Source organism: Colletotrichum higginsianum, chromosome 8, assembly GCF_001672515.1.
Source record: "Colletotrichum higginsianum IMI 349063 chromosome 8, whole genome shotgun sequence".
NCBI lineage: Eukaryota > Fungi > Ascomycota > Sordariomycetes > Glomerellales > Glomerellaceae > Colletotrichum > Colletotrichum higginsianum.
Genome location: NC_030960.1, coordinates 686,917 through 710,827, shown reverse-complemented (window position 1 = coordinate 710,827; position 23,911 = coordinate 686,917). Strand labels below are relative to the sequence as shown.

The 23,911-nt window shown below is 53.7% G+C and overlaps 12 protein-coding genes across 12 annotated transcripts; 7 read left to right on the top strand and 5 right to left on the bottom strand.

Annotated features, from left to right (window-relative positions):
* Positions 1–147: 147 nt before the first annotated feature.
* On the top strand, positions 148–2,050 carry CH63R_11232 (Cell wall anchored protein; the record flags this gene model as incomplete). The annotated part of the gene is made up of 2 exons (XM_018306206.1): positions 148–1,035; positions 1,103–2,050. 2 exons carry the CDS (start codon positions 148–150, stop codon positions 2,048–2,050), a joined length of 1,836 nt encoding a protein of 611 aa, XP_018153047.1.
* Positions 2,051–3,513: 1,463 nt separating this feature from the next.
* Positions 3,514–4,025, top strand: CH63R_11231 (uncharacterized protein; the record flags this gene model as incomplete). The annotated part of the gene is made up of 2 exons (XM_018306205.1): positions 3,514–3,679; positions 3,742–4,025. 2 exons carry the CDS (start codon positions 3,514–3,516, stop codon positions 4,023–4,025), a joined length of 450 nt encoding a protein of 149 aa, XP_018153046.1.
* A 689-nt stretch (positions 4,026–4,714) lies between these two features.
* On the top strand, positions 4,715–5,539 carry CH63R_11230 (Acetyltransferase/esterase; the record flags this gene model as incomplete). Its single annotated transcript, XM_018306204.1, has 1 exon — positions 4,715–5,539. The coding sequence occupies one exon, from the start codon at positions 4,715–4,717 to the stop codon at positions 5,537–5,539; it is 825 nt and encodes a 274-aa protein (XP_018153045.1).
* An 87-nt stretch (positions 5,540–5,626) lies between these two features.
* CH63R_11229 (Aryl-alcohol dehydrogenase) lies at positions 5,627–6,725 on the bottom strand (the record flags this gene model as incomplete). The annotated part of the gene is made up of 2 exons (XM_018306203.1): positions 5,627–6,429; positions 6,512–6,725. 2 exons carry the CDS (start codon positions 6,723–6,725, stop codon positions 5,627–5,629), a joined length of 1,017 nt encoding a protein of 338 aa, XP_018153044.1.
* Positions 6,726–8,875: 2,150 nt separating this feature from the next.
* Positions 8,876–10,651, top strand: CH63R_11228 (Cytochrome P450; the record flags this gene model as incomplete). The annotated part of the gene is made up of 4 exons (XM_018306202.1): positions 8,876–9,009; positions 9,206–10,187; positions 10,254–10,391; positions 10,457–10,651. The coding sequence occupies 4 exons, from the start codon at positions 8,876–8,878 to the stop codon at positions 10,649–10,651; spliced, it is 1,449 nt and encodes a 482-aa protein (XP_018153043.1).
* Positions 10,652–10,924: 273 nt separating this feature from the next.
* Positions 10,925–12,582, bottom strand: CH63R_11227 (Glucanase; the record flags this gene model as incomplete). The annotated part of the gene is made up of 5 exons (XM_018306201.1): positions 10,925–11,119; positions 11,185–11,641; positions 11,709–11,797; positions 11,875–12,298; positions 12,404–12,582. 5 exons carry the CDS (start codon positions 12,580–12,582, stop codon positions 10,925–10,927), a joined length of 1,344 nt encoding a protein of 447 aa, XP_018153042.1.
* Positions 12,583–14,619: 2,037 nt separating this feature from the next.
* On the top strand, positions 14,620–15,429 carry CH63R_11226 (glycosyl hydrolase family 18; the record flags this gene model as incomplete). Its single annotated transcript, XM_018306200.1, has 2 exons — positions 14,620–14,736; positions 15,121–15,429. The coding sequence occupies 2 exons, from the start codon at positions 14,620–14,622 to the stop codon at positions 15,427–15,429; spliced, it is 426 nt and encodes a 141-aa protein (XP_018153041.1).
* A 644-nt stretch (positions 15,430–16,073) lies between these two features.
* On the bottom strand, positions 16,074–16,334 carry CH63R_11225 (EC23 protein; the record flags this gene model as incomplete). The annotated part of the gene is made up of 1 exon (XM_018306199.1): positions 16,074–16,334. The coding sequence occupies one exon, from the start codon at positions 16,332–16,334 to the stop codon at positions 16,074–16,076; it is 261 nt and encodes an 86-aa protein (XP_018153040.1).
* A 2,187-nt stretch (positions 16,335–18,521) lies between these two features.
* Positions 18,522–19,653, top strand: CH63R_11224 (24 kDa metalloproteinase; the record flags this gene model as incomplete). Its single annotated transcript, XM_018306198.1, has 3 exons — positions 18,522–18,825; positions 19,012–19,408; positions 19,497–19,653. 3 exons carry the CDS (start codon positions 18,522–18,524, stop codon positions 19,651–19,653), a joined length of 858 nt encoding a protein of 285 aa, XP_018153039.1.
* A 439-nt stretch (positions 19,654–20,092) lies between these two features.
* Positions 20,093–20,821, bottom strand: CH63R_11223 (uncharacterized protein; the record flags this gene model as incomplete). The annotated part of the gene is made up of 2 exons (XM_018306197.1): positions 20,093–20,592; positions 20,653–20,821. 2 exons carry the CDS (start codon positions 20,819–20,821, stop codon positions 20,093–20,095), a joined length of 669 nt encoding a protein of 222 aa, XP_018153038.1.
* Positions 20,822–21,208: 387 nt separating this feature from the next.
* Positions 21,209–21,640, top strand: CH63R_11222 (glycosyl hydrolase family 18; the record flags this gene model as incomplete). The annotated part of the gene is made up of 1 exon (XM_018306196.1): positions 21,209–21,640. The coding sequence occupies one exon, from the start codon at positions 21,209–21,211 to the stop codon at positions 21,638–21,640; it is 432 nt and encodes a 143-aa protein (XP_018153037.1).
* Positions 21,641–21,897: 257 nt separating this feature from the next.
* CH63R_11221 (uncharacterized protein) lies at positions 21,898–22,224 on the bottom strand (the record flags this gene model as incomplete). The annotated part of the gene is made up of 1 exon (XM_018306195.1): positions 21,898–22,224. One exon carries the CDS (start codon positions 22,222–22,224, stop codon positions 21,898–21,900), a length of 327 nt encoding a protein of 108 aa, XP_018153036.1.
* Between the last annotated feature and the right edge of the window lie 1,687 nt (positions 22,225–23,911).

The window sequence follows — 23,911 nt, the reverse complement described above, 5'->3', positions numbered from 1 at the left end:
CAGTCCGCCAGGGTCTCTCCATCAGCTGATTCGGTTCACTTTTTTCTTTCTTTTCCATCTTCACTCGCCTGGCAGGTTTGACGACAATATCTCATCTCGCCTCGCCTCAACTGGCTTCCCAACTGAGTGTTGCGACGGCAAGCGATCATGAGACGTCCAGTTGTCCAGTCGGCCTTTGCAAGCCTCATCGGCATCGGCATCGGCATCGCCAGCGCCAGCGCCAGCGCCAGTGAACGCGATCCGCCTAAGCTGGACGACTTCGATTGGACGACAATCACGCCCTCGACCAAGCTGGTATACCACCCTTGCTACGAAGAGTTCCAATGCGCGAGGCTCAAAGTGCCCCTCGACTGGCTCGATGAGACAAACGAGCACACGGTGGCGCTGGCCATCACGAAGCTCCCGGCCAAGGTCCCCGACGACGACCCGGCCTTTGGCGGCACCATCTTCACAAACCCGGGCGGCCCCGGCGGTTCCGGCGTCGGCCTCATGCTCCGGGAGGGCCACATCTTGCAGGATACCGCGGACGCCGCCAAGAAGTACGAGATCCTCAGCTGGGACCCGCGCGGCATCCAGTTCACGTCGCCGAGGGCCGATTGCTACGAGGACCTGCTCGCCAGGGACACGGACAGCATCCAGCGCTTGGCCATCGGCCCTCTCGACTCCAGCCCCGACGCGTTGCGGCGCCATTGGGCGCGGACCCATGGCTACGGCAAGCTGTGCACGCAGAACGCCGGCAACGGCTCCATCATCCCCTACGCGTCCACGGCGTCCGTCGTCCGTGACATGGTGGAGATGCTGGACAAGATCCAGGAGCTGCGTGACGAGGAGGCCGCCGCAAAGGGTGCCGCCGGGGACGAGAGGGCACAGAAATCCCTGGAGCTGCGCAGCGCCGCCAAACAAGTGCCGCGTATCCAGTACTGGGGCTTCTCGTATGGCAGCATTTTGGGCAACACGTTTGCATCCATGTACCCGGGCCGCGTTGGCCGCATCATCGTCGATGGCATCGCTGACCCCGAGGATTACATGGCGGGGGTATGTCATTTTGCGATGTCTCTCATGGCCGAATAACTGCCGAACGATGCTAACCCGAGCACGCCAGGGGTGGAGGACCAACCTTCAAGATACCGAGGAGCTCGTCAAGTTCTTTTACGAGACGTGTTTTGCGTCCGCGGGGAAGTGCGCTCTTCGCCGGCCCTCGGACAAGAACTGGCAGGACATCAGGCGCCGTGTCGAGGACCTGGTCAAGCAGCTGGACGACGCGCCCGTCGCGGTGCTCGACGGCAAGCTCACCAACATCCTGACGGGATACGACGTCACGCTGTCCTTCAAGAACCCGCTCTACACGCCCTACCGGGAGTTCCCCAAGCTCGCCGAGAAGCTCAACTCGGCCATCGAGGGGAACTACACCGCCCTCCTCGAGGCCGCCAAGGCCGGCATCCCGAGGCTCGACCAGGCCTGCTCCCACCCCAACGCCTCCGACTCGTCCGCCACGTTCGGCGACGGCGGCCAGGCCGTCCTCTGCTCCGACGGCGAGGACAGCACCAACTTCACCGTCGCCGACTACCAGGCCTACGTCTCCGAGCTCGAGTCCCAGTCCCCGACCTTCGCCGGCTACTGGTCCCAGATCCGCCTCGCCTGCACGGGCTGGCGCGCCCGGCCCAAGTGGCGCTTCGCCGGCCCGTTCGCGACGCCGGAGCACGACCCGGCTGGCGTCGAGGGCAGGCCGGCGGCGCCGCTGCTGTTCATGTCGTCGCGGCTCGACCCGGTGACGCCGCTGAGGAACGCGTGGAAGGCGAGCGCGCAACACCCCGGGTCGGCCGTCGTGATCCAGGAGTCCGTCGGCCACTGCGCCATAGCCACCGGCAGCCGGTGCTCGACCGAGATCATCCAGAAGTACTTTGAGCACGGGACCGTGCCGGAGAGCGGGACGGTGTGCCAGGCTGACTGCGACGTCTGGGGCGGCGATGCCTGCCTGCCGTCGGGCATGGGCATCAGAGTGGCGCCTCTGGCGCCGCCGCACGACAGATCCCACCCGCTCGTCTTCTAGACTACGAGACGGAGTCTTTACAGCGGGGAAGGTAGTGAAACGAGGGGAGACGGGGGCATTAGAGAAGCGTTGAGAGGGCTTACAAAAAGGTAGCTTGGCCATGGCGGACGATCCTGCATGACGCCGAAGTCTCGAAATTCAAGACACACGGGTCGTCAGATACGACCCAAGATAGACCAAAATCCAACGGCCCTATTTTGGAGGGGACACACTGTGAACGGTGATGCCTTGTTGTAGGACACTAGACGCATCGGGGTAGCCACCAAGATCTCGTAACTTGCAGGTGACAGTGGCATACAAGACTCAGCTGAAGACGATCCCCAGCATGCCGACATCCGAGACTTCGCTTGTCTTTCGACCACGGAAGCTGATGGGTCCGTTTGTCGAGGGATTCTTTGGAGAACAGGGACAAGAAATGACGCTCCCCTCCTCGGCCTCTGCCCTCTCTCCACCGACTGCTGTGCGTGTGCCAGGCGCACCGGAACATCTTGCGGGATCGCCCGTTATGAGGATCCTTCACCGAACACGATGCCTGGCGTGACTACAGCCCAGCGAAACTCAACGTTACACGTGCTAGAAGACTCGACTGAGACATGGCACCAGACGAACGTCAAATGCATGCTTTCTGCCGGGCCCCAATACGAGGTTTCCCCTTCCGCCCTGGCCATCTGTCATTCCCGAGCATGCCCTACTATCCCAGCTCGGGTAGTCGATCATGATGCATGCGACCCAACGAGGCGACGGCCGTTAGCGCCCGGGGAGCAGCCCAACATCGTGGGGTTTGGCTCTTGGGGACCTCGTGTCATACCGTCCCCGGTACCCCTCAGTCGTGTTCAGCCCTTTTTCAAAGCCAAGCTGGACGTCGCGCTAGTGGCTTGTCAGCCCCCGTGGATCATTCCGCCCAAGTGGCTTGCGGGGGACTGCGGCATTGGCTCGATTAGTGTTGCGGAGGAGGGGGGGGGGGACGTTTTTCCTGGTTCTGTCTACTTTCTTTTACGAGATGGAGGCGTTCCTGTCAATGATCCGAGTGAAGGCCAGCACAACCGCAAAGGGAGACAGACGGCTGATCCCCATGCCCCCCCCAACGACGCAGTTGGCAGGGATGGAAATAGTACCGTTTACATCATGTGAGTTCGTATTCGAAGTGCCTCATGCTCGAGGTGGTTGCGGCGGTGGGGGAAGGGCGAGAGGCTCATCATGCACGGGATCGCGGACGTGGAGAACAGCAGCTCGAGGCAATGGTTGGAAGGATTCGGGTCATTTGAGTCTCCGATCTTCACGTTGAGAGTTTTCCAGATGCAGACCCCTGACCTCCATGGCGATCAATACGGGTATAAAGACTTCACCGAGTCTCTCGAGCTTTGGAGAAGGACATCGCACTTCCAGAGAGCAGTTCAACATCGTCTAAAAACCATTGTAACTCTACACTACCATTATCAGCCTCATTCAGCCTATCAGTCAAGATGAAGGTATCAGCCATTGTGTTCGCCTCCCTTTCCACCATCCTCCCCGCCCTATCTCACCCACTGGAAGAGCGCGATGGTGTCCAGACGGTCCACCTGACCTTCCACGGCGGCCCCGCGTCCTACGTGCTCAACATACCCGCAGACGGACAGGTGTATCCTACCAGTTTGTTCCCCGTTACAACTCTCGCATTGTGCGGGCATACGTGCTGACTCCCGGATTCACAGACAACGACATCTCGGTGAACATCATCGACGCGCCCGATTACAACGCCATCTCGCAGTGCACGTTCTACACCGGCGGCGAGAAGGCGCTGGTGAGCGGCATCACGCCGCAGGGCGTCCAGCAGGTCATCATCGGGCCGCCCCAGCCCGTCACCGGAGTCAGCTGCTTCGGGTTCTGCGTCCCGACGTACGGGGCGTGCTACGACACCAACGGGCAGAGCGTAGGGCCGTGTTGCAACGGCTTCTGTGCTGCGACGCGCTGCAGACCCTGGATACAGCCGTACTAGAACACAAGAGACATCTTCTTTTTCTCCTCGGGATCCCCTGACTTTCTCAACATCCCAAGAGAAAGAGGAAGCGTGGGAAGGGGACACCGTCCGTGCAGTGCAGTGTCTTTGCGCAATGAGTTAATGGGGCCATCCTGACCCATAGCAGCAGTAAAATCTATTCTACATGCCGAAATTGAGACTGTTAGTTATCCTTTCCGTCTTTGATGATGGACAGAACTTATGGCGAGCGCGCCATCTCTCACATGCATTGATTCCTGACCGAGACTCACGGCCCGGTCCGGATGGGTGGGGCCGACTCCGATCCTAGTGTCCGTTAGCGGGTCCGGGTCGGATGCAGAGTCGGGTCTCAGTCCACTCCCGATAACGCAAGCCGTGTTGTCAGCTCACTCAATGGGTAGACGGGCCGTATCACCTTTCAGCCCAATGAAACACTTCCGGCTATATTCTTCGAACCCCGCGCGCGTCCTGGGCTTGTGCATTTGTAATCTCGGTTCCCCGAGGACATAATTTGGTATGAGAGTGTAAGCTGCGCCCGCGGCCATCATCTATCTGACCAAGTTCATTGAAGCCTACATAAATGACCAAAAAGCGTCTTCGGCCTTGGGTTCAAGAAACAGTTGAATACACTAGGTTCACTGCCAGCTCCATCCGCGTTACGAGACCGCTCATCAACCGCCGCTGTCGCCATGGAGTTCAACCCAACCAAGTCGATCGTGACCAACGAAGAGTGTGACATCCACTACTGGCACCAAGGCCAAGGCCCCCTCATAGTCTTCATCCCCGGCGGCAACGGCCATGGGCGCCAATACAACCCCATCATCGCTGCGCTATCTGGCAGGTACACCTGCGCGACATTCGACCGGCGTCAAATGTCCGCGAGCCAGGCGAAAGTGAACAAACGACTCAACCCCCCACAACAAGCGCGTGATATACGTGCTATCGTCCGAGCCCTCGGCTTCGACAAGGCCATTCTCTTCGGCAGCAGCATGGGCGCCATCCTCGCCTTCCAGTTCGCCATCGACTTCCCCGAAATGGCCGACCACATCATATCGCACGAAGCCCCGACCTTCACCCTGTTGCCGAACGCCACCGAGGTCTTTGAGTTCCTGTACAGCTGCCTCGAGCTGTACGAGACTGTGGGCGTCGATGCTGCGCAGGAGAAGTTCAGCTCGAGGCTTTTTGGATACAACGACGAGGGCGTGCCGAAGCCGGCATCGCCGGAGCCGTTCAACAAGGACAACTTTTGGGCCAACGAGTTCGCCCTCCTGCTGGGCTACCTGCCGAGCCTGCACCGGATGAAGGAGAACGGGACCAGCGTTGGGCTGATGAGAGGAACGAGGAGTAGGGACGCGTGGTACGCGCAGGCGGTGGACGAACAGGAAAAGATTCTGGGGTGTCCTCGGCTCGACGTTCCGGGGGCCCATGAAGGTTTCCAGGTCGAGTTGGAGGCGTTTCTCCCTTACTTCCTCGAGCTTCTGGGAGTTCTCGAGAGGAAGTCGAGTGGTGCGTGAAGCGACTGTGGAGTAGCGGTAGCCGGCCAGTTATGCAAGCAGATCCTTGAACAGTGACGTGACATCCCTCGGAGTCTACCGCCGAGTTCAGTCGGTTGAAGGGCGATGCATGTGCGCGGTCGATCCGCTGAACCTAAGCTTCGGCAGTCCTCTCTTCTGTCTCCAGTAGTTCGTCCCCTCCAGCATCTCCGGGCAGCCGGCCAGCAGCCAGCCCCATTTTCTCAGAAACGGCTCAGTGGCTTCCCAGCCGCGCGGGTCCCAGGGCTCGCCCCAGACGATCAGAGCCGATTCCTCGACCCCAGCCCCTGCCCCCACGTCCACGATATCCCGGCACATATCATCCTCGTCGACGTAGTCCTCGCCGTGCTCGGCAACGACCCGGAGGAAGTTGTCCCGCATGGCCGGGTGGGGGAACAAGTCGATCCACGGGTGGTGCTCGACGGCGAGCTGCAGCTGGGTGGGACGCATGCTTTCGGGGCACGAGGGGTGTACGGCCGCGGGACCGAGACCCGGACCCACCATGTGGAATGGGGATATTGCTTCGTACGTGAGCCAGCTTTTGTCGAAGTTCAGGACCCGGGCGTTCTGGACAAAGGCGTGGAAGACGTTTACGCGGACGAGGGTCGTGAGGTAGTTGGTGCGGGGATTGCCACTGAGGTAGTCCTTGTAGGCCCCCTCGGAAAACTGTATGAGATGGTCCTGGGCATAGGGCTTGCCCAGGAGGCAAACATCTGGCCTCCCCTTGCTCCCTGTACCGGAGACCATTATGGCCTGTTTGTTAGGCGGCGTTTCCGCCTTTACAAGAACAGTTGATGCTGGGTCTGATTCCGAATCTGGCTCCGGACTCGGGTCCGAAGGAGAATGTTTGCCAAGCTTCTGAGCCCTTCGCCCTAGTATAAGAACGTTTCTTGTCAGCTCAAACTCGTTTGGGCCAGACCAGGGGGTTTTCGTGGATTCTGTGGTGTCACTAACGTCGAGCTCTCTGGTTGAGGCGGTTCTGCAATTTCCGCCTCTCAGCCGTGCTTGTGACGCCGGTCCAGTCTTCGGTAGGGTCTTTCATCTCCGCTAAGCGAGGATTTGCAACCACGGGGATCGACGTTGCGTGAGGAACCGGGGCTCCAGGGCTGAAACACAGTTCCATTGCTGACGCCGATTCTGGATCTGGGAAGCTGTCTTTAAATGGCATTGGCCAGGAGGATCGTTACACGAGGGGACCGAGCCAACGAGATGGCATGTAGATGATGAGATTGGGACATAGGAAAAAGGGGGAAAACGCAGGCGTTCGAAGTTGAGAATGGCCACCTCGAGGACTATATGCAGCCTGCTGACGGCTCACGCCGTCCAAGTGTCAGGGTTGCTCCCCCCCACGACAGCAACGTAAAACCGTCGAATCGGCGGCGGTACCTTGTTTGATAGGTGGGGGCCACCCCCAATGACTCGGGACCTGGGTCGTAGTCACAGGTTGGCCTGGATAGTTCTCGCAGTCTGTCGATAGACCCAGGCTCTTTGTATCTTATAGAGAAGTGGAAGCCATTCTGGCAAAGCCTTGATTTATAAACTTCTCGAGAACACTTGTATCCTTTCTCTTTCGTTCTTGCGCTGTCGTAAGCATGCTTTGCTCATCGCGGCTCAATCGCGGCAGTCCGCCATTCTCGTCGACAAGGCAAAGAAAGCATATCTAAGGAAAGGGGGGACACTCGGGCGGATTTAAGACCCATGTCGAACGGTACCCGAGTTTAGCGTCGTCAGCAGGCTGCATTAGCGTCCCGACCGATGTTTGTGTCTCCTTACCTACCAATCGCGAGGGGGTGATCTCTCGGGGATATCCCTGCTCCCCCAGCATTTTGGCCTTGGGTGGCTGGCAGTGTACAGAGTATGAACTGTTAGACTTGCCTAATCGCGCACAGAACACTTGGCTGGTGCCGTCTACCTTTTGCCTCTAGAAACAAACTCACGAACTTCGACTTGCTTCCTTGCATTAGGGCCCTCAGGATCGCGCCGAGGCGCCGAGGTAAGCCTTCTTGATGACTTTCCCCTGCAGAGAGCGAGAAAATACCAAAGTTGTGCTGGATAGGCTGTGCATGTTTCATTATGCTTCGAGCTGCTTATTTGTTGGGTGGTCCTAGGTGTTCCTCTAGAACAGAGAATCGACATGATTCAACCCCTGGCCCGGCCTACCAGGGTCAGAGAGTATAGGACCAGCAAGCGAATAGATGACACGATACTACTATCATACGGGCGTTATCGAACCCAATGGTCAACCGTAGTGAAAACGTTGCTCCACAAAGGCTCCGAGGCTCCGTAGCTCGTTGCGAAGGCTGGGCCGACCCCTATCCCTTGTGTTGCTAACGGCCAACAACTCAGCACGCAAATCTCTGACGTCTTGACAGATTCTTTCTGTGCATTGCTTCTGCCGTCGTCTTTTCGACCATCCTCGCCCCTCTTTTTCCCGTCTCATTATTGTCTTATGGATGTCGAACATACACTATTTTCCTTTCGATCCTGTCGCTCGGAGATGTTTCTGTGTCTTGATGCACAAGTGATGCGAAGCCACATTGTGGTCTTTTGTAATCTCAAACCACATCCTCTACGGCACATGACTGTCGTATTTATCGCTGCAGCTTTCAATGCGTCTATTCGTTGAGAGGCTGCTTAGCCGGCTCGAATTGTCTGGTAATATCTTTTGAACTTTGGCTACGCCCTTTAGCAATGCATGTCTGAAGTTACCTACTGCTCAGGTGCTACCTCTGTGTGCTTGGAGCTAGTCCCTCATTGCTAGGCAGCATCTAGATCGACTCCAGGGAACCCAAAACTAATGGGCATGCATCCTTTTCAATTAGTACTTTAGAAATCGACGACCAACGTCGACTTGATCACAACACAGAGGCTTCACTCAGGAGCCCTGGCTATTCATCATGCACTGCTGTCTCCTTCGTCTTTTTTGATTGCCTCTTCGACCAGAAAACACAATTCTGACCTCGATCTCTAGTACGACCTGAAAGTTGGACGCATGTTGGGCCACAACGTTAGTGCCTAGTTAGAGACAGCTCTATGGAAACACACTGGTACAGTTGGCGTTCGCTAAATAATTACAATTGTTACCGATGGTTTCCGGTCGAAGTGCCGAGAGTATGGAACTGATCTTCCGAGGATGCGGGGTCTGTGAGGACGCGGGGTGGTGCTGACGGACGACCTCGGATAATCCATCTGCTGGTTGATCATCATGGCTCTTACATAAAGTTTCCCGAAACCTGCGTGTATTATCAACACCTATGCATTGTAATCTTTGATTCTATTGAATACGCAGGTGCCCGTCACCACGCTGAAACATTTACAATGGAGCTTCATGTGTTTTTCCTCCTTTTGACTCTTCCCGTCGTGGCCCGGCTCTGCCTCACGATCTATCGCGCCTTGACCTCGCCGCTGGCATCAGTCCCTGGGCCCTTTTTTGCGCGCTTCACCAACTTGTGGTACGCTTGGAAGATTAACCAAGGTCATTTCGAGAGGGCAAACATCGCCCTCCACCAACAATATGGCAAGTGCTCTGGTTCCCTGTTCATCTCATGTCCATCCAGCAACGCCTACCTCGAACCCAGCCCCCGTTATGTGGGGATCTTTCAAACTAATTATTGGAGTAGGCCCAATCATCCGTTACGGCCCAAACAGGTTCAGTATCGATGACCCTTTCGCCGCCAGAATCATCTATGCTCCCGGCCACGGCTTTCCAAAGTCTTCGTGGTATGACACATGGGGTGACCCGAACCCGCATCAGTGGTCACTGTTCTCGGACCGAGACGAGAGGCGACACGCCGCGAACCGCCGCCTCTACCAGAACATGTACAGCATGTCTTCACAGGCCCACTACGAACGATACGTCGACGAGTGCGCAGACCTGTTTGTCCAGAGGCTCACGGAGATGTCCGGCAGACGCGGCGCCGCGGAGCCTGTCGACATGGGCCATTGGTTTCAATGCTACGCCTTTGACGTGATTGGGATGATCACCTACTCCAAGCGCCTGGGCTTTCTGGATCGGGGCCAGGACGTGGGCGACATCATCAAGAATCTCGATAACCACCTCCGCTACGCTTCCATAGTTGGAGTATACTCGCATCTCCATCCGTACCTGGCCCCCATCAGAAATCGGCTCGGAAAGAAAGCCACGGGGAGAAAGTACATTGTGGACATCACCAAGCAATACCTGGCGGAGCATCAATCCAAGCCAAAGGCGGTCGATGTTGGAGAAGCGTCTGCCCCCTCGAAGCAGACCGGCACCCTGGATCTTCTCTCCAAGTTCTTTGCGAAGCATTCCGAGGATCCCACATCCTTCACACAGTACCATGTCCTTGCCGGCTGCGTGTCAAACATGGTTGCAGGCTCGGATACCACAGCCGTCAGTCTCAGTGCGACACTGTACCAGCTTCTCCGCCATCCCCGAGCCATGGAGAAGTTGCAGAGCGAGGTTGATCAGTTCTTCTCCCTGAGGGACAGCGATTCAAAAGCCGTCACTTTACAGGAAAGCCTTCAGCTGCCATACCTCCAGGCAGTCATCAAAGAGTCGTTGAGACTGCATCCAGCAACCGGCCTTCCTTTGGAGAGAGTCGTGCCGGAAGGGGGCGCATCTATATGCGGAAAATTCTTACCGGAAGGGGTGAGTGTCAATTTGGACCCAAACCACGTTCGTCTCCGGCAAATACTCATATTTTTCACTTATCAGACAATCGTGGGCATCAATTCTTGGGTCGAGCATCATAGAACGTCCATCTTTGGCGATGATGCAGCCGAATTCAGACCCGAGCGGTGGCTGACTACCAATTCCGATCGTTTGTCGGCTATGAACAGACACTGGATGCCGGTAAGCACCTGATCACGCCCCGTACGGATCGTTGTGCCTGCTGTTGATTCCTGACTGAAACCTAGTTTGGCTTGGGATCGCGGACATGCATCGGAAGACACATTTCTATGCTGGAAATGTGCAAACTGATTCCTCGACTCGTCCATGAGTTTGATTTTGAGCTGAACCAGGGCTATCCATGGTTGAACAAGAACTGTTGGTTCGTGAAACCTGTCGGCTGGAAGATCAATGTGTGCATTCGGTCACCCAGAGAGCCCTGACGATACGGAATCCCGCGGATTAGGGCAGCAAGATCACAGAAGAATGAGATTGACATAGGTTCTTGAAACGAAAGTGACTCTTTGCATTTTGTCTCAGACGACGACGATATGAAAAACAGCAAAGGATTCAAGTGTAGCCCAAATGATCGACAGAGAAACGAAGTATGTACAGGAAACCAAACCAGGACATGCACCATTTGGTGGTGTTCCGTGTACGCTTCTGGAACGGCCAAGAAGCTGTTTGTGAATCTGCGTGTGCCACAAGGGGTAAACTCAAGTAGCGATGTTGTAGGTGCTGCCGATAGGGCCGAAGCGGATGTTGGACCACACGACCCGGGCGTTGGGGAACTGCTCGATGACCTCGGCGGGAACACCGGACGTCGGGGCACATGGTCCACGCTCGGTGCCAGGCTCTCCGGCTCTCTCGGGAGGGTAGGTGGAGTCGAGCCAGAGCATGTTGGCGTAGTGCTACGATGGGGTGTTAACCTTTTTCTTTTTGCAAGACATCTGGGGGCATCCCGTCCAAGACTTACGTCGCTCCAGATGGACATGACAAGCGTCATGGGGATCTCGAGGGCAGCGTTGAGCTTAGGGTATCCACCAACTTCGTTGAAGCGGTCGCGCTCGCCAAAGACGGCGAACTGAGACTCGCAAAACTCCGGGGTGATGTCCGAGGTCTCGGGGATGCCGGCCCACTTGGCCCCGGGGACCGTGATGGTCCTTCCGTCCTGGATGAAGACCTGGTACATGCGGTCGGGCTCGAAGCGAGTGACGACGGTGAACTTCCTGGTGGTGTCGATGGTCTTGCCGGGCCCGTAGAAGTCGCGGTTGCCCATGCGGTACGGGTTGTAGTCGCAGCCGTTGGCGTCGCAGCCGCCGCCGTAGCGGTCCTCGGAGTAGGTACCGCCGCAGGTGTCGTCCTCGCAGATGTGGTAGTTGTTGTCCTCGCAAGGGTGGGGGGTCAGGGCGTAGGCGTGGGCGTTGGACTCCCTTTACGATTGACTTTAGTGTTTTTTGCTTTTCGAAAGAGAAGTTGTTCAGGGAGACATGGACTTACCAGACGTCAATCTCAGCACAGCAAGCACCCATGTTACCAACCCCCGCGTTGTTGTCGGTTTCAGAGGAGTTCCAGCCCGCAATGTTACCCTGTTTGTCATCGAGTCAGCCGAGACTCATTGGGCAAGGCTGAAGAAGAAGGACGGTGGGGAGAATTAGAGATTCACCTTGCCACCGATGAACTTCAGGTCCCGGGCACACTGAGCATCGCAGTAGCCTGTGCCGTACTTGGCACCGGCTTTGTTGTTCGTCTCGGAAGAGAGGCCGCCATCTTCCTTCATGGCAACGAAGTAGAGGGCGCTGTTGATGCCGCACTCAACCGTGGATAGGTCGACGTCGAAGGCGAACTCGTTGTTCAGCAGGGTAAACGTCTGGTACTTGCTGTCCCCGTTCATGAGGTACATGCGAGAGCCGACGTTCTTGCCGAAGCCGTGCTGCTGAACGAACTTCAACGTCAAGGCGTTGCCGCTGGTCGAAACACCATAGGTGTTGCCATAGTCGGCTCCCTCGACGGCGCAGTTCTTGGCACAGTCGTCTGCGCCGGAACACAGCCCGGTCCACGAGTTGCCCTCATAACAGTTCCGGTATCCGCTGGGGAGATTGGTTAGCAAAAGGCTCTGGCGCTGCCACGTTTTGGGCCAGCTTCGCCTAAAGGATGGAGTTGTCGGTATACGATGACATCGAAATGGTGCTTACCCAACTTCATGAATCCAGCGCCAGTTGGCATCGATGACGACTTCAGCGTTGACGTTGGAGCAAGATCCAGATGTGCACCTTTGCCAGTTGAGCCTGGGGTGAGTCTCAGATTGCTCGGTGCCGACCTGCTGGGCCACAGCCATGGCCAGCATGGAAAGTGCAGTGATAGTGGACTTCATCTTGGATGAAACTGAATAGACCGTAGAGTTGTCTGCCTAGTTACAAGAGCGAGGAAGAGAGTGCTTGATGGGGAGTGATTTTCAACTCTTGTCCAACATGGAAACTCTTGTGATATTTATGCTTTCGAAGAAACCTCTCAACGTGCCCAACACCTCATCAGTACGGAATGAGGTTCGCCGAACTGATCACCACAGCCGTTGCAAGGCTCGGCAGCATCGCTTAGTGTTCCGTAGCTCATGCAACGGACGAGTTGTCGATGTAGCCCAAAACGGAACAATGCATCCCTGGCTGGCAGGTGTGAGAAGAAGCTTCTCGAGTTGTTACTGGACTCACTCTTGTTCGTCTCGCCCGGAAACTACCCACGCGCACCCAAATTCAGCTTCCCGTACGGTGTGCGTGACGAAGGCCACCATCTAATGCTGTGGATGGCTGAGAGAGTTGAGCTTCTTGAGAGGCAGGATACCCCTGTGTCGCGGATTCAAGGCTTTTCTGGGCCGAAATACCCATATATCAAACAATTGCCAAGGTCTTGTTAGCGGAGAGGTGATTATACCATTGGCTGAAGGTGCAAGTATCCGCAGGCATGTGGTGGCCGGGTGGTGGTGAGCCAAGTTATGCTGTCTGAAGACCAAGCTCTCGGCGGCGGGAGGAGTGCAAACAGATCCGGGATCTACGGGCGGCGTTATCTGAGCGGTCTTCAGGAACGGCCGTGATGCCTCGCCGATCGCAGCCGTCTTCGGCATCCGCGAGGTCACCGTCCGAATTGGTCCAGCAGGGACTTCCTGGCCCGTCTCGGCGTCTCTGCGCGTTGGGCGGCATGAACCAATTACATATGACGGGCAGGCTGTGCTCCTGTTAAAGCCCAGTCTTTGCGAACTCAAAAGGAGCTAGATACACCTGCCAAGCGCTATGTATTTGTCCCAAATACAATGGATGGTATCATTTTCTGGCGTGCCAAGTTCTTGGGCTCCGGAAAAGGTCCTTTGATTTCGGAATACACCAGCGCGGAGTAGACGTAACCGTAACAACGCGGTTAGGTGTTGAAATACAGGTACGTGAGTTCCAAAGAGACCGTCTTCAATGCTATCAGTTCACCTAGGTCTTAGTCAACATTGATCGCCAAAACATGCGGCGTCTGCGGCATCATGGATGCGGGGAGGAAACTTGCTGTGATGACCGTCATGCAAGGGCAACTTTGAAAACGCCACTACCGGCAGCCGTACCTCTTGCTCAGAAGACCGCCAGCTGCTTCTCTGTTAACCCAAGGGCAAAGAGCTACGTGTGGATCGAAGGGTTCTTGGCGCTCCCCCTTTTGCCGAGGAGGCGTCTGGGGGATCTGCGGGGCGAGTCTCGGCGTGCAGAAACAGCAAGGGTGAGGAGGGGGATAAATAGGTCTCCCCCCTCGTGGGGTCAACGGACAAACAAGAAGATTCACGGAGGGCCAAGTTCCGTTCGACTTGATTTCGTCCATCTTGAGAACGTTTGTCCTTGGATAGTTGACGTACCCCTTAATTTCCACCTCTGCATTGCGGTATTAATCTAAATCATCGTGACATTTGCCGAGCCCAACGCCGAATGAGAAAGAGGTTGCAAGTGTACCTTTTACCGAATCGAAGTCCAAAATACTGAGCTTCTCGCAACCTCTCAGATGTGTATTTGTCTCTAGAACACATGACCTATTCCGGGGTTTGCTGTCGGAAGTCGGGTTTCGGGCCGAGAATGCACAACAGGTCTTGGTAACGGCCACCTTGATGCCTCTCGATGCCGAGTAGTTCAAATATCAGAAGTCCTGTGTTCTTTTCGGATCTTGGGCTCTTGGCAATACCACCCCGTGACACTGTTTTCTACCCGTGATGCAAAAATAAATGCGCGGATAGACTCCGTGTGAGGAGCACAAGCTACATCACTTTTCCGAGTCTCCGGAAACCCCGTACGTTCGTTTTGTGCAGTGGGCGGATAGGAATATCGGAAAGGTTGCGCTTTTTTGGATAGCGCAGTAGAGACGTTACGCCGAGAAATGATATGTTCCAAGCCGGATGGTGAAAGTCAAGACACGCTGGACCCTGGTGAGGGAAGACAGAACGAACAACATCGGGCTTTGGACTCTGTGTTACGTTAGAGACGCCTTCCAGACTGGAAATTACGAGTCTTCGGTGACCAGCCTACTAACTCATGTAGTGTTGGGCTATTGCTATGCTCATTAACAATCGCTTTTGTATAATACTGCTGTTCCATGCCATGCAGTGCTGAATAAGTCGATTACCTTCACTTTGATGTTTGAAGTATCAAGATACATCTTGAACGCGACCCCAAAAGAAACATGCAGAATTTCCCCTTCCATCTTTAGAACTGAGCTGTTGTCTCTTTAGCCTGAGCTAATCTAAACTAAGAGTAAGCTGAGAGTGAGCCAGCTTAATAGTCGAAGCCTGGATTCGTGGTACAGGAAGCCTCGTTCGGATTCGACCGCCAGCCAGCCGTAGTAAGAGTATTTGCCGGGCCAAGTGACGCCGGACCGCATTTACTTCTCGATTCTCTAGGCCAGACCGGCTGAGCTCAAGGTCTCCTTCGGAGGCACCGACTATTCCATCAGCGCCTGGGACTACATGCCGGACGGCAGTGTCGGAATCTACCACACAAGCATTCCGGTCCTCGGTGCCGGCGGCGCCTGGCACGCACAATTCGTGAGAGGGCGCAGCGTGGCCATCGACTACTCAGTGCCCCAAGCCATCTCCGGAAGCTGTCCATCCGGTGTCGTCAACTGGAATTCGTGGGTAGGATCGGCTTCCGCGAGCGGCTCCGTCTCCGGCAAACCCCCGCGAGACCTGTCCGAGCAGACTTACATCTAGGGCTGGGGCACAAATTAAACGACATCTGCAAATTCACCTGCAAGTATGACTACTGCCCGTCCAGCGCCTGCGTCTGCAACAACATGTGCGAAGCCATCAAGCAGCCCAAGTCGACAGGCGTCCTCGGCTACCCTGCCAACGGCGATGCCAACTACGGCGGGTTGTTCACCTTTGCGTGCAACCTGGGATACTGCTCTTCCACTGCGTGTTCTCTGCTTGTAAGACTTGGCTCCTCCCAACCAAGGCGGGGAAGGATGACGTCTGTCTACTCGAATCGAGCTTCTGAGCGTGCTCATGTAATTAGTAAGACTGCCTTGCCGGCATGTCTCATTCACCGAATAGGCTTCGGGCAATTAGGCATTGTCACGATGGAAACTTTCGACATCAACGGCCGTAGCCTTTGGAGATTTCGCCAATTGAACACATTGAGTATCTTAGCTTCCGTCCGGCAGCAGGTTGGCCCTGACGAACCCGAGTCTTTCACCCCCGTTCGCTTCGCATATGCATGTACATGGTTGAAAGCAATACAAACAAACGTCGCAAGTACACTAGAAATTCCCACGATATAGGTCAAGGCGTTGCACTGTGTCAAACAACGTCAGCATCGCTTTAGCGATCCAATGCCGGACGAATGGAAACATACATTAGCAAGGGCCGTCGTAGTACGCGTTGAATCCCACGGGCGCTGTGTTGTATCCGGTATTGCTCACCGTGACGCGACAGTCTGAGTCGGGCCGGAGGTATATACTTTGGCCATTGATGAAGGCGGTCGTCCCCTCGTTCTTTTGGAGACACTTCTGCAACACGTTGTTCCCGGTCGACTTCTCTTGAACCCAAAAATGGCAACCCTGTGCCGTTACCGTGGCGGCGAAGACGGCGGTCAAGACGAAGGTGAAGGGCTGCATTGTGACTTTAGCTAGTCCTTTGAATTAGTTTACATGACGACTTCGGAACGAGGAGCAGAATTGATCATACCTAATGAGTGTTGGTTGATAATTCGGCAGGAAGGATTGGCTAACAAGGAGAAGTAAGTTGGGAACTGTTGGTGTGAGATGGTATTGACAACTTCGTCTGTGGTCTGGCGTGATCCGCTTTTTATTTGCGAAAATTGAAGCTTGGAATTCGCAGCCTACCTACCGGGAGGTTCATGGGCTTGACTCGTTGTGTAATATCAGTGATACAAGGGACTCGTTATTTGATACTGACCCGCACGCCGGCGAAAAGTGTACATGTACTCGTTCGTTAGAGTGCTCCACTAGTGTAGATGCGCCCTCTAACGCACGAGTAATGACCCCAGTGTTACTCGTTCGTTAGAGTAGCGCATGGGCCACACAACAAACGCTTGACCTTTATGGGCCCCGACTAGGCCACACAACAAACTTTCTACCAGTGTACTCTGTAGATGCGCCCTCCAACGCACGAGTAGTTCCTAAAACAGCTTTTCTCGTGATACTTACGGGGATTCCCTAGTTAGCTGGAACCCCCTTATGGAAATTCACGCCGACGTGTCTCGGGAATGAGATTGGAGTTGATACTGAAGCACATGCACTTCGTCTCTCGATAATATTTAGAGTTGGAATCACTCCTATCTAATATCGAAAAGTTTGAGGTAGAAAACCCAAGGGAAACAGGTTAAGAGAAAATAGAGGTGATAAGCCAGTACCTCAACAATGAGCGTGAGCAACTGCGCCCCCGGGCTGAGCACACGGGCTGATCCACTTGCTCGTGGCTCTTCCGTACCATGGGGATCGATTTCGAAGCCGAGCGCATGTTCGTCTCAACTGGGGCTTTACGCGAGTCGTTCAAGTTCGCGCCATTGAGTCAATACCCGAGTTCTTGGCGTCGCTTGTGAATCTCTAGCTCCCTTGGCAGTTGAATGGCAATTCCCGGCGATCCGAAAATGCCTCTAGCTGCCAATTCATGAGACGGTCTTGGTTACCGCTTGTCAGTATCGAAGTTCAATAAAGCTTAAATTTCATGAGACAGGAGGGTCTTTGGAGATGCTCCACAAGTCGGCAATCGATGCTCGATGGGACCTCGAAAAACAGTGTCCGGCCTTAGGGCTAGCTACCTGATCACTTTCGTGTTATTTTTCAGCGCGAATCCTGGCCTTCGTCGTCTTCACAGCATCATCCAGGGATCCTGGTCACGCATTGGGCGCAGCAAAGCTATCACGCAGGTGGTATACCACGCTTATACTGCAATTAAATAAGTCAGAGCACCTACTTGAAGCGTTTCGGGAGGCCCGGAGCAGCATGGCGTCGGCAGCGGCAAAGTACGGAGACCCGATGAATGCGTCCTTCACGACGATCCCCGTTCCTCTCTATGATTAAGGGCCCTCGGCTAGTGCGAACTACCTGGAGGTTCCCCTGACTGGCTGTGTGGACAGCGTGTTGTCGGTTGCGAAGAAGTCGTCAGTCTATGTCGCCGGGTTCAGGCTGGAGGCTGATGTGAGCTACTCTGGGCATGTGCGTTGCTTTGTTTAGAGCATTGTTACTGGAGTCAACGGGGGCGAGCCCTAGGTCCGCTTCAATCCCGAGCTGATGCAGGGCGAGTTCGTCCCGGATGGGAAGAGGTTTATGAGCATGGGTGATCCGCGCCTTGCACAGCCTCTCCAGCCCCTATATACACGCCTTGGAAATGACGAGATGCTTTTTGGTGCCGATATAAATTTGGGTGCACCTTGCCGTTCTAGAGTGGAGCTTTGGAAGGATGGCGGGATGAAGAAGGTTGGCTATTCCCCTCTATAATTTCTTATATGGATGACAGTCGGCGATTTTACTTCCCGAGACTGGAACTAACTAGAGGACACGAGGAATGAGGGGATGGATGTAGGTGCTGGATTAGCTGACGCGAGGAAGCGCACTGAGGGCGGAGCGGTGTAACCCTGTAATAAGTTATTAGCAGAGGCGGTCATTTCCGATAGCCCTTGGCTTTGCAAAATAATTTGCTATGCTAGATACAGTCTACTGCTATATATAGCTAAGACTGCTAACTCACCTGACAGCAACTTCTAGATCTACCCTTTTGCTAATCTTGTACCTTCGACCTACCCTCTCTTTTACAAAGACTTAATACTGGTCATTTCTAAAATGCTTGCCCTCAGAGAAATTATGCATTTCCTTCTTGTATCTCTAGTGTTAGCAACTTCCCCCGTGCAACCCTCAAACACATCAACGAACCTACTTCCTGAGCTGAGGAAACGAGGCGATATAAACAGGATTGTAGTCGTTGGAGGAGTCACTGGCAAGAATAGCATTTACCATTGCAACGCCGATCAAGTTGACACGATCCAGCGTGCTGTACAATCCATGAGGCGTTTTGCAGGTTTGGGATACAACTTCCTACTTCAGGACAATTCTCATACAACTGCAGCATACATTGCGTGGTTTGGCGGTAAGATTTTTATTTCCCTATTATATCCTCCGAATCCTTCCATTTCACGCTTTGGATTTATTTCTTGTTGTCTCTCTAGGTACTAGTCAGTTACGTGCATGTGTCTTGTGTCTAACTACCCCTACCCCCCATCCAAACAAAAACACGTAAACATGCCCAAGTAGGCTTGCTAATATAAATCTCTAGAAAAGCATGCGACTGAGAAATGGGCAATAGCGATCAGAAGAAATATTTACAAGAGTATATGGGACATCAGTGACAAGATCGACAACTATGTGAGCGGTCTGGACTCCATAGATGGTGCTGTAGTTATAGGATGCACGACCCCGGAAGACGACCCCGAATGCACCCTTACAGAAAGCGAAATCACACGAGCCCTTGCGTACATGGAAGGAGGATACATTAAGCTTTGCACTGGCTTCTTCTCTCTCTCTTCAGACTATTCTCGCGCGTACAACCTATGGGGCTCGCAACGCAGGGAACACGAGACTACCGGGCGTGCATTACTGCACGAAATGACCCATCTAGATGGAGTAGTTGGAAAACGCTGGAGGACCTATGATAAGGCTTATGGACCCGACGAGTAAGTCAATTACCTGCTAACTGATTTCACATTCTAAGTGTATTACCTTGCCTACAGCAACGCTAATCTTTAACTTTAATGATTGTAGTTCCTTACTACTTGATGAGGATGATATGATAGAGAATGCCGACACTTACAAGCTCTTTACTTTAGAGATTGAGGCTAACCCTATTAATTCAAAAAGACAGGTAAAGAATCAGAAAGATAAAAAGAAGATAGCAAGGCAGATTTTGCAAGGGGATTAACTATGTGTCATACACAGGTTTTCAGGTTAGGAATAGAAGAAAAGTTACAATCGTTTTATAAGTGGATGTTTTACATAGTATAAACGAGAAGAACGTTTACGTTTCTATATAAATAGAAGGTAACGCCTTTTTATTTCTACGTTTCTATATAAGAAGAAAGTAATGTTACTTTAAATTTACATTAAGGTAAAAGACTTTTATACTTTCTTAACTACTAGGGGAATATTATTCTTTACACTTATCATTTAAGGTAAAAATAACGTGAATTACAAGCGAGTGAGACAGACAAGCGAGTGAGACACTTCCTTATCGTTGTAACGGGCTGGGCCTGCATGAGGCCTTGCTGGATATCGCGGCCATAAGCTACCCCTGACCAGGCCCACCACGGAACCTCGTAGTTGAACCGGACGTTGTAGGGCCCGGGAAGACCACAAGTCTCTCATCCGTACGAAGCCGCCCTCCATCCGCCCGTCGAGGACGAGAAATCCCTGCCCCGGTCGTGAGTCCAGTCGGCGTCGTCCTTGACATCGTCCGTCCCAACAAAGGCACGCGTCGCGATGCCAGGATCAGTGACCTGGCCTCTGTAGCGGGCGTTCCGGCCGGAGTTGGACCCCCCAATCAACACTGTCCTCCAGACCCAGCCTCCGCCAATGTCTCCCCAGATGAAATAACCTTTGTTGTCCCGCGCCCATTCCGCAATGGCTCTCACGCCGCCGGTGTAAGGCGAATTGCTAGAGGTCCAATCCTTCCTGTCATGTTGCCGACACATATCGGAAATACCTCCTCCGGATGCTGAGTAGTGGTGGCTCCACCAGAGTCGAGCCCTCTGTCGCTTCGACAGTGGGTGTTCTTGGGGACCCTCGACTTCCGGAAACCCGTTGTCGAACCAGATGGTGATGTCGTCTCCATCATCGCGCTTGTGGAGCGAGTGTTTGTACACTGGACATGATCAATCAGTAATTGGCCCCCAGCATGGTGAGTTGCCAGCTGGTCACTTACTCTGAGTCAGGTTGACTCCATGCATCTCGGCCAGCTCGAGATCGCGGGGGGTCAGCACAGAATCGCGCTTGAAAATGACAACCCCCTCGGGATCCCGTCGTGTAGCTGTAGGGACGGCCTGACTGGCCGTCGCCAGGAATAGCCCGGCAAAAAGAGCGCCGAGCAGCATCGCGTGGGGATAGAGACGTTGAGAGATGAGATGATGAGCGTGATGCGAGACAGAGCAACTCAATCATCCTGCGAGGGCCTTCAAATAAGTAACTTGTCAAGGTCTGCGGGGGAGATCTTACTGTCCGCGGGTGGCCGCGCTGTGCCGCTGCCCTTAGGTGCATTATATTTTCTTGGCTACATGATCAAGGTGCTGCCAGGTCGTGTCGAGATGCGCCAGTCTGTGATCAAAGGCGCAGGTATACACACCACTGCATACTCGTACCCAGGCATCCAATGCTTGGCGGTGCGAGAAGAAGCAGGTGGCGGATTGCCATTGGGGAAGTTGGAAGGGTTGGAGATTCCTAAATTGCTGCGACCAAGACGTCGACGTGTCGACAGCTCCTACATGAGCAACTGCGGCGTCATCCACGAGGGCCACGGAGTCGTAGGAACTGTCATCGAGATGCCTGCCAGCTGCGGTCCCGGGAAGTATGCCATGGCGGTATCTCTAGAGCCGTCCCGGAACCAGTCAGTTCCTCGCCGGCTGGAGAATCGGGCGGATGAGCTGGCTGACTCTCCGATTTTCGACCTCGCCAAGTACGAGCTGGTCAGGCACACGGTCAACGAGCAGTTCCGCTGGAACATCTGCGATGAGTCCGTGTCCTGCAACATCAAGGGCGTGGACACGACGGGCTACTTCATCGCGTGGGCGGACCTCAACGTCAACATCCAGTCGTCGGCCCTCGTGACGCTCATCAGAAACCTGCAGGACCTCAACTCCTTCGAAGAGTCCCACGTGCTGTTCCGCGACACATGCAGACTGAAACAAATGGGCTGAGCAAGCTCCCAAAGCCTGTGTTTCTCCTTGAACTTCCAAACCCTCCTGACCGGTCGAGTGTGAGGAAGCGTGCCCACCTCTTCCAAAGTTAGCAAGTTCTAGGCTGGCGACTCTGCCCGACGGTAAAGGCGAGCAAAGGGTCTAGTCTGCGTTGGAAAGTCCACTCCATCGTCTTCTCTTCGTTCACGAGCCTTCTCTCTTTTAAAATCGAATACGCCGTCGGGTATGAAATGCTCATAGAGAATATTTACCCTATATCAGGAGGAAATCAACGCCGACTTCCCTAACATCTCAAACGCGACCTTGCCCCAGATGAGTGGCGGCGCTTCGTCGTCCTCGCCAGTCAGGTCAGCATTGTCCGGGTTGTCTGCAGGGACTGAGTATGCCACGAAGGCCGGGATGCCGTCATGGCTAGGCGCCGAGTAAACGATGGTCTTGGGCTTCGGTACGAGCTTCTTTCGACGCGCTGGCCTGCCAAACTGCTGTGGCTGCGGCTGCGGCTGCTCCTCGTCCTCCCCGTCGTCTTCTGGTTCTGGCGTGGGAGAGGATTCCACGAAGCCAAGTCTGCGGCAGCCAAAACACATTGCTGCGAGTTGATGGGCCGTAGTTGATGAGGAAATGGGGTTAAAAAGATGTGTTGAACAAAATCAGTATGGATTCGTCTTTCTCGTAGAATGCTACTTAACGAAGAAATACATATCTCTGAGAGGTAGCAGCATAGCTAGTATAAACACCAGCTCGATACAGACATACGGGATATATGCATCGAGAGATTGTTTCCATCTACACACCTCAGTTTCGGCCGACCTAGCCACGTTTCGTTAGTTATATGCACAAGAAAAGATTGAATATGCCGAATATAGCTGGTAATACTGCTGCTCAACTTTAATTCTATCAGATTTGCGCTCCTTCGCGAGATTCTGTTGGCTACTGTCACCCGCGTAAGTCTTTTTTAGCCTGCCTCAGCCGCATCACCAACCTTTGAAACGGCAATATTCCATCCAACGTCTTACTCTGTGTATCCCAAGTCAAATCGTCGTGGAAGCCATTGTGGCTGTCGGTTGCGGAAACTCAACTCGGCAACCTTGAAGGGTTCCAGCCCATGTCCAAATTCTAAAGGCCCCATAGGACATTCGAATTGCCTGGACCAAAGTGTACATAAAGCCCTTTTCTGCTCATCTATCGTCCTGAAACCTCATCTCCTCCTCTTCCTCATCCAAAACTCAAGACTTTCCACCATTAGTATGGGTGATATATAGCAGGTCTGCATCATACAGAATTTGTCTATGGTAGAACATTCTTTAAGGCGTTTATTGTCACAGGGAAACCCTCGTATATCAGAGCTCTCAGGACAAGTCCCCTCACGTGCCATTTCACGTGGTCAGGCGTATATAACTCGACCACATTTCATTCTCTTCACATTATATAGAATAGACATCTTTCTCCCATATTCTCCTATGCTTTACTGTGTGCTCTAACTCGTGACATTTATATTCAAATCTAAGCAATGACGTATTAGTGCTGTTGGCGCTGGCAGCAGTTTCGGTTACATAAGCCCTACTTCAACGTGTGTCAATTGGATAGATACCTAGTTTGTATCTGTCTTTCAGACTCTACTGTAGCACAGTCATAATGTAATCCATACTCAGCTGTTGCAGAAAATCACAAGTGTGCCGAGATGTTTCTGTTGAAAACAAAATTAATTAGTAAAGACACGGCAGGCCGTGTCCTTGCCGCTTAGATCTTATTCTTTCTAACCTTGTCTAAACCAATTTTCGTATTCTTCAATACGTGTGCCAATGTAAGACATTGGACGACTCACACACCGTGGTACAGGAACAAATATATCAGAAAAAATAGTGCCTTTTGAGGTCGTCCAGCAAGCCTGCCACGTGCTTTGAGAAAACAAACCCGCTGATGTTCGACCAAAAAAGGCCTACTATATACATTTGAGCAACTTATATGTTGGTGTGCTTGCGGGGTTCGTTCCTTTTTCTTTTTTCTTTTTCCTTTTTGATCATCTCAATAACCGATCAGTTCTCGCCCCCATGTTGCAGATACAATCAAACGCCCCCGATCATCAGTAAAAGCGGTCACTTTCTGAGCTGCCTCAATGGCATCATTCCCCAACGACGGAATACCATCACTACCCCTGATTATTATGACTCAGGGGCCTTATGTAGCGCCTTTCCACTCGGCCACTTGGCCAAATTGGACATCGTGAATGCAGCTCCCAGCATTCTAGCCCTCCCGCAGCATGCAGACAGCCGA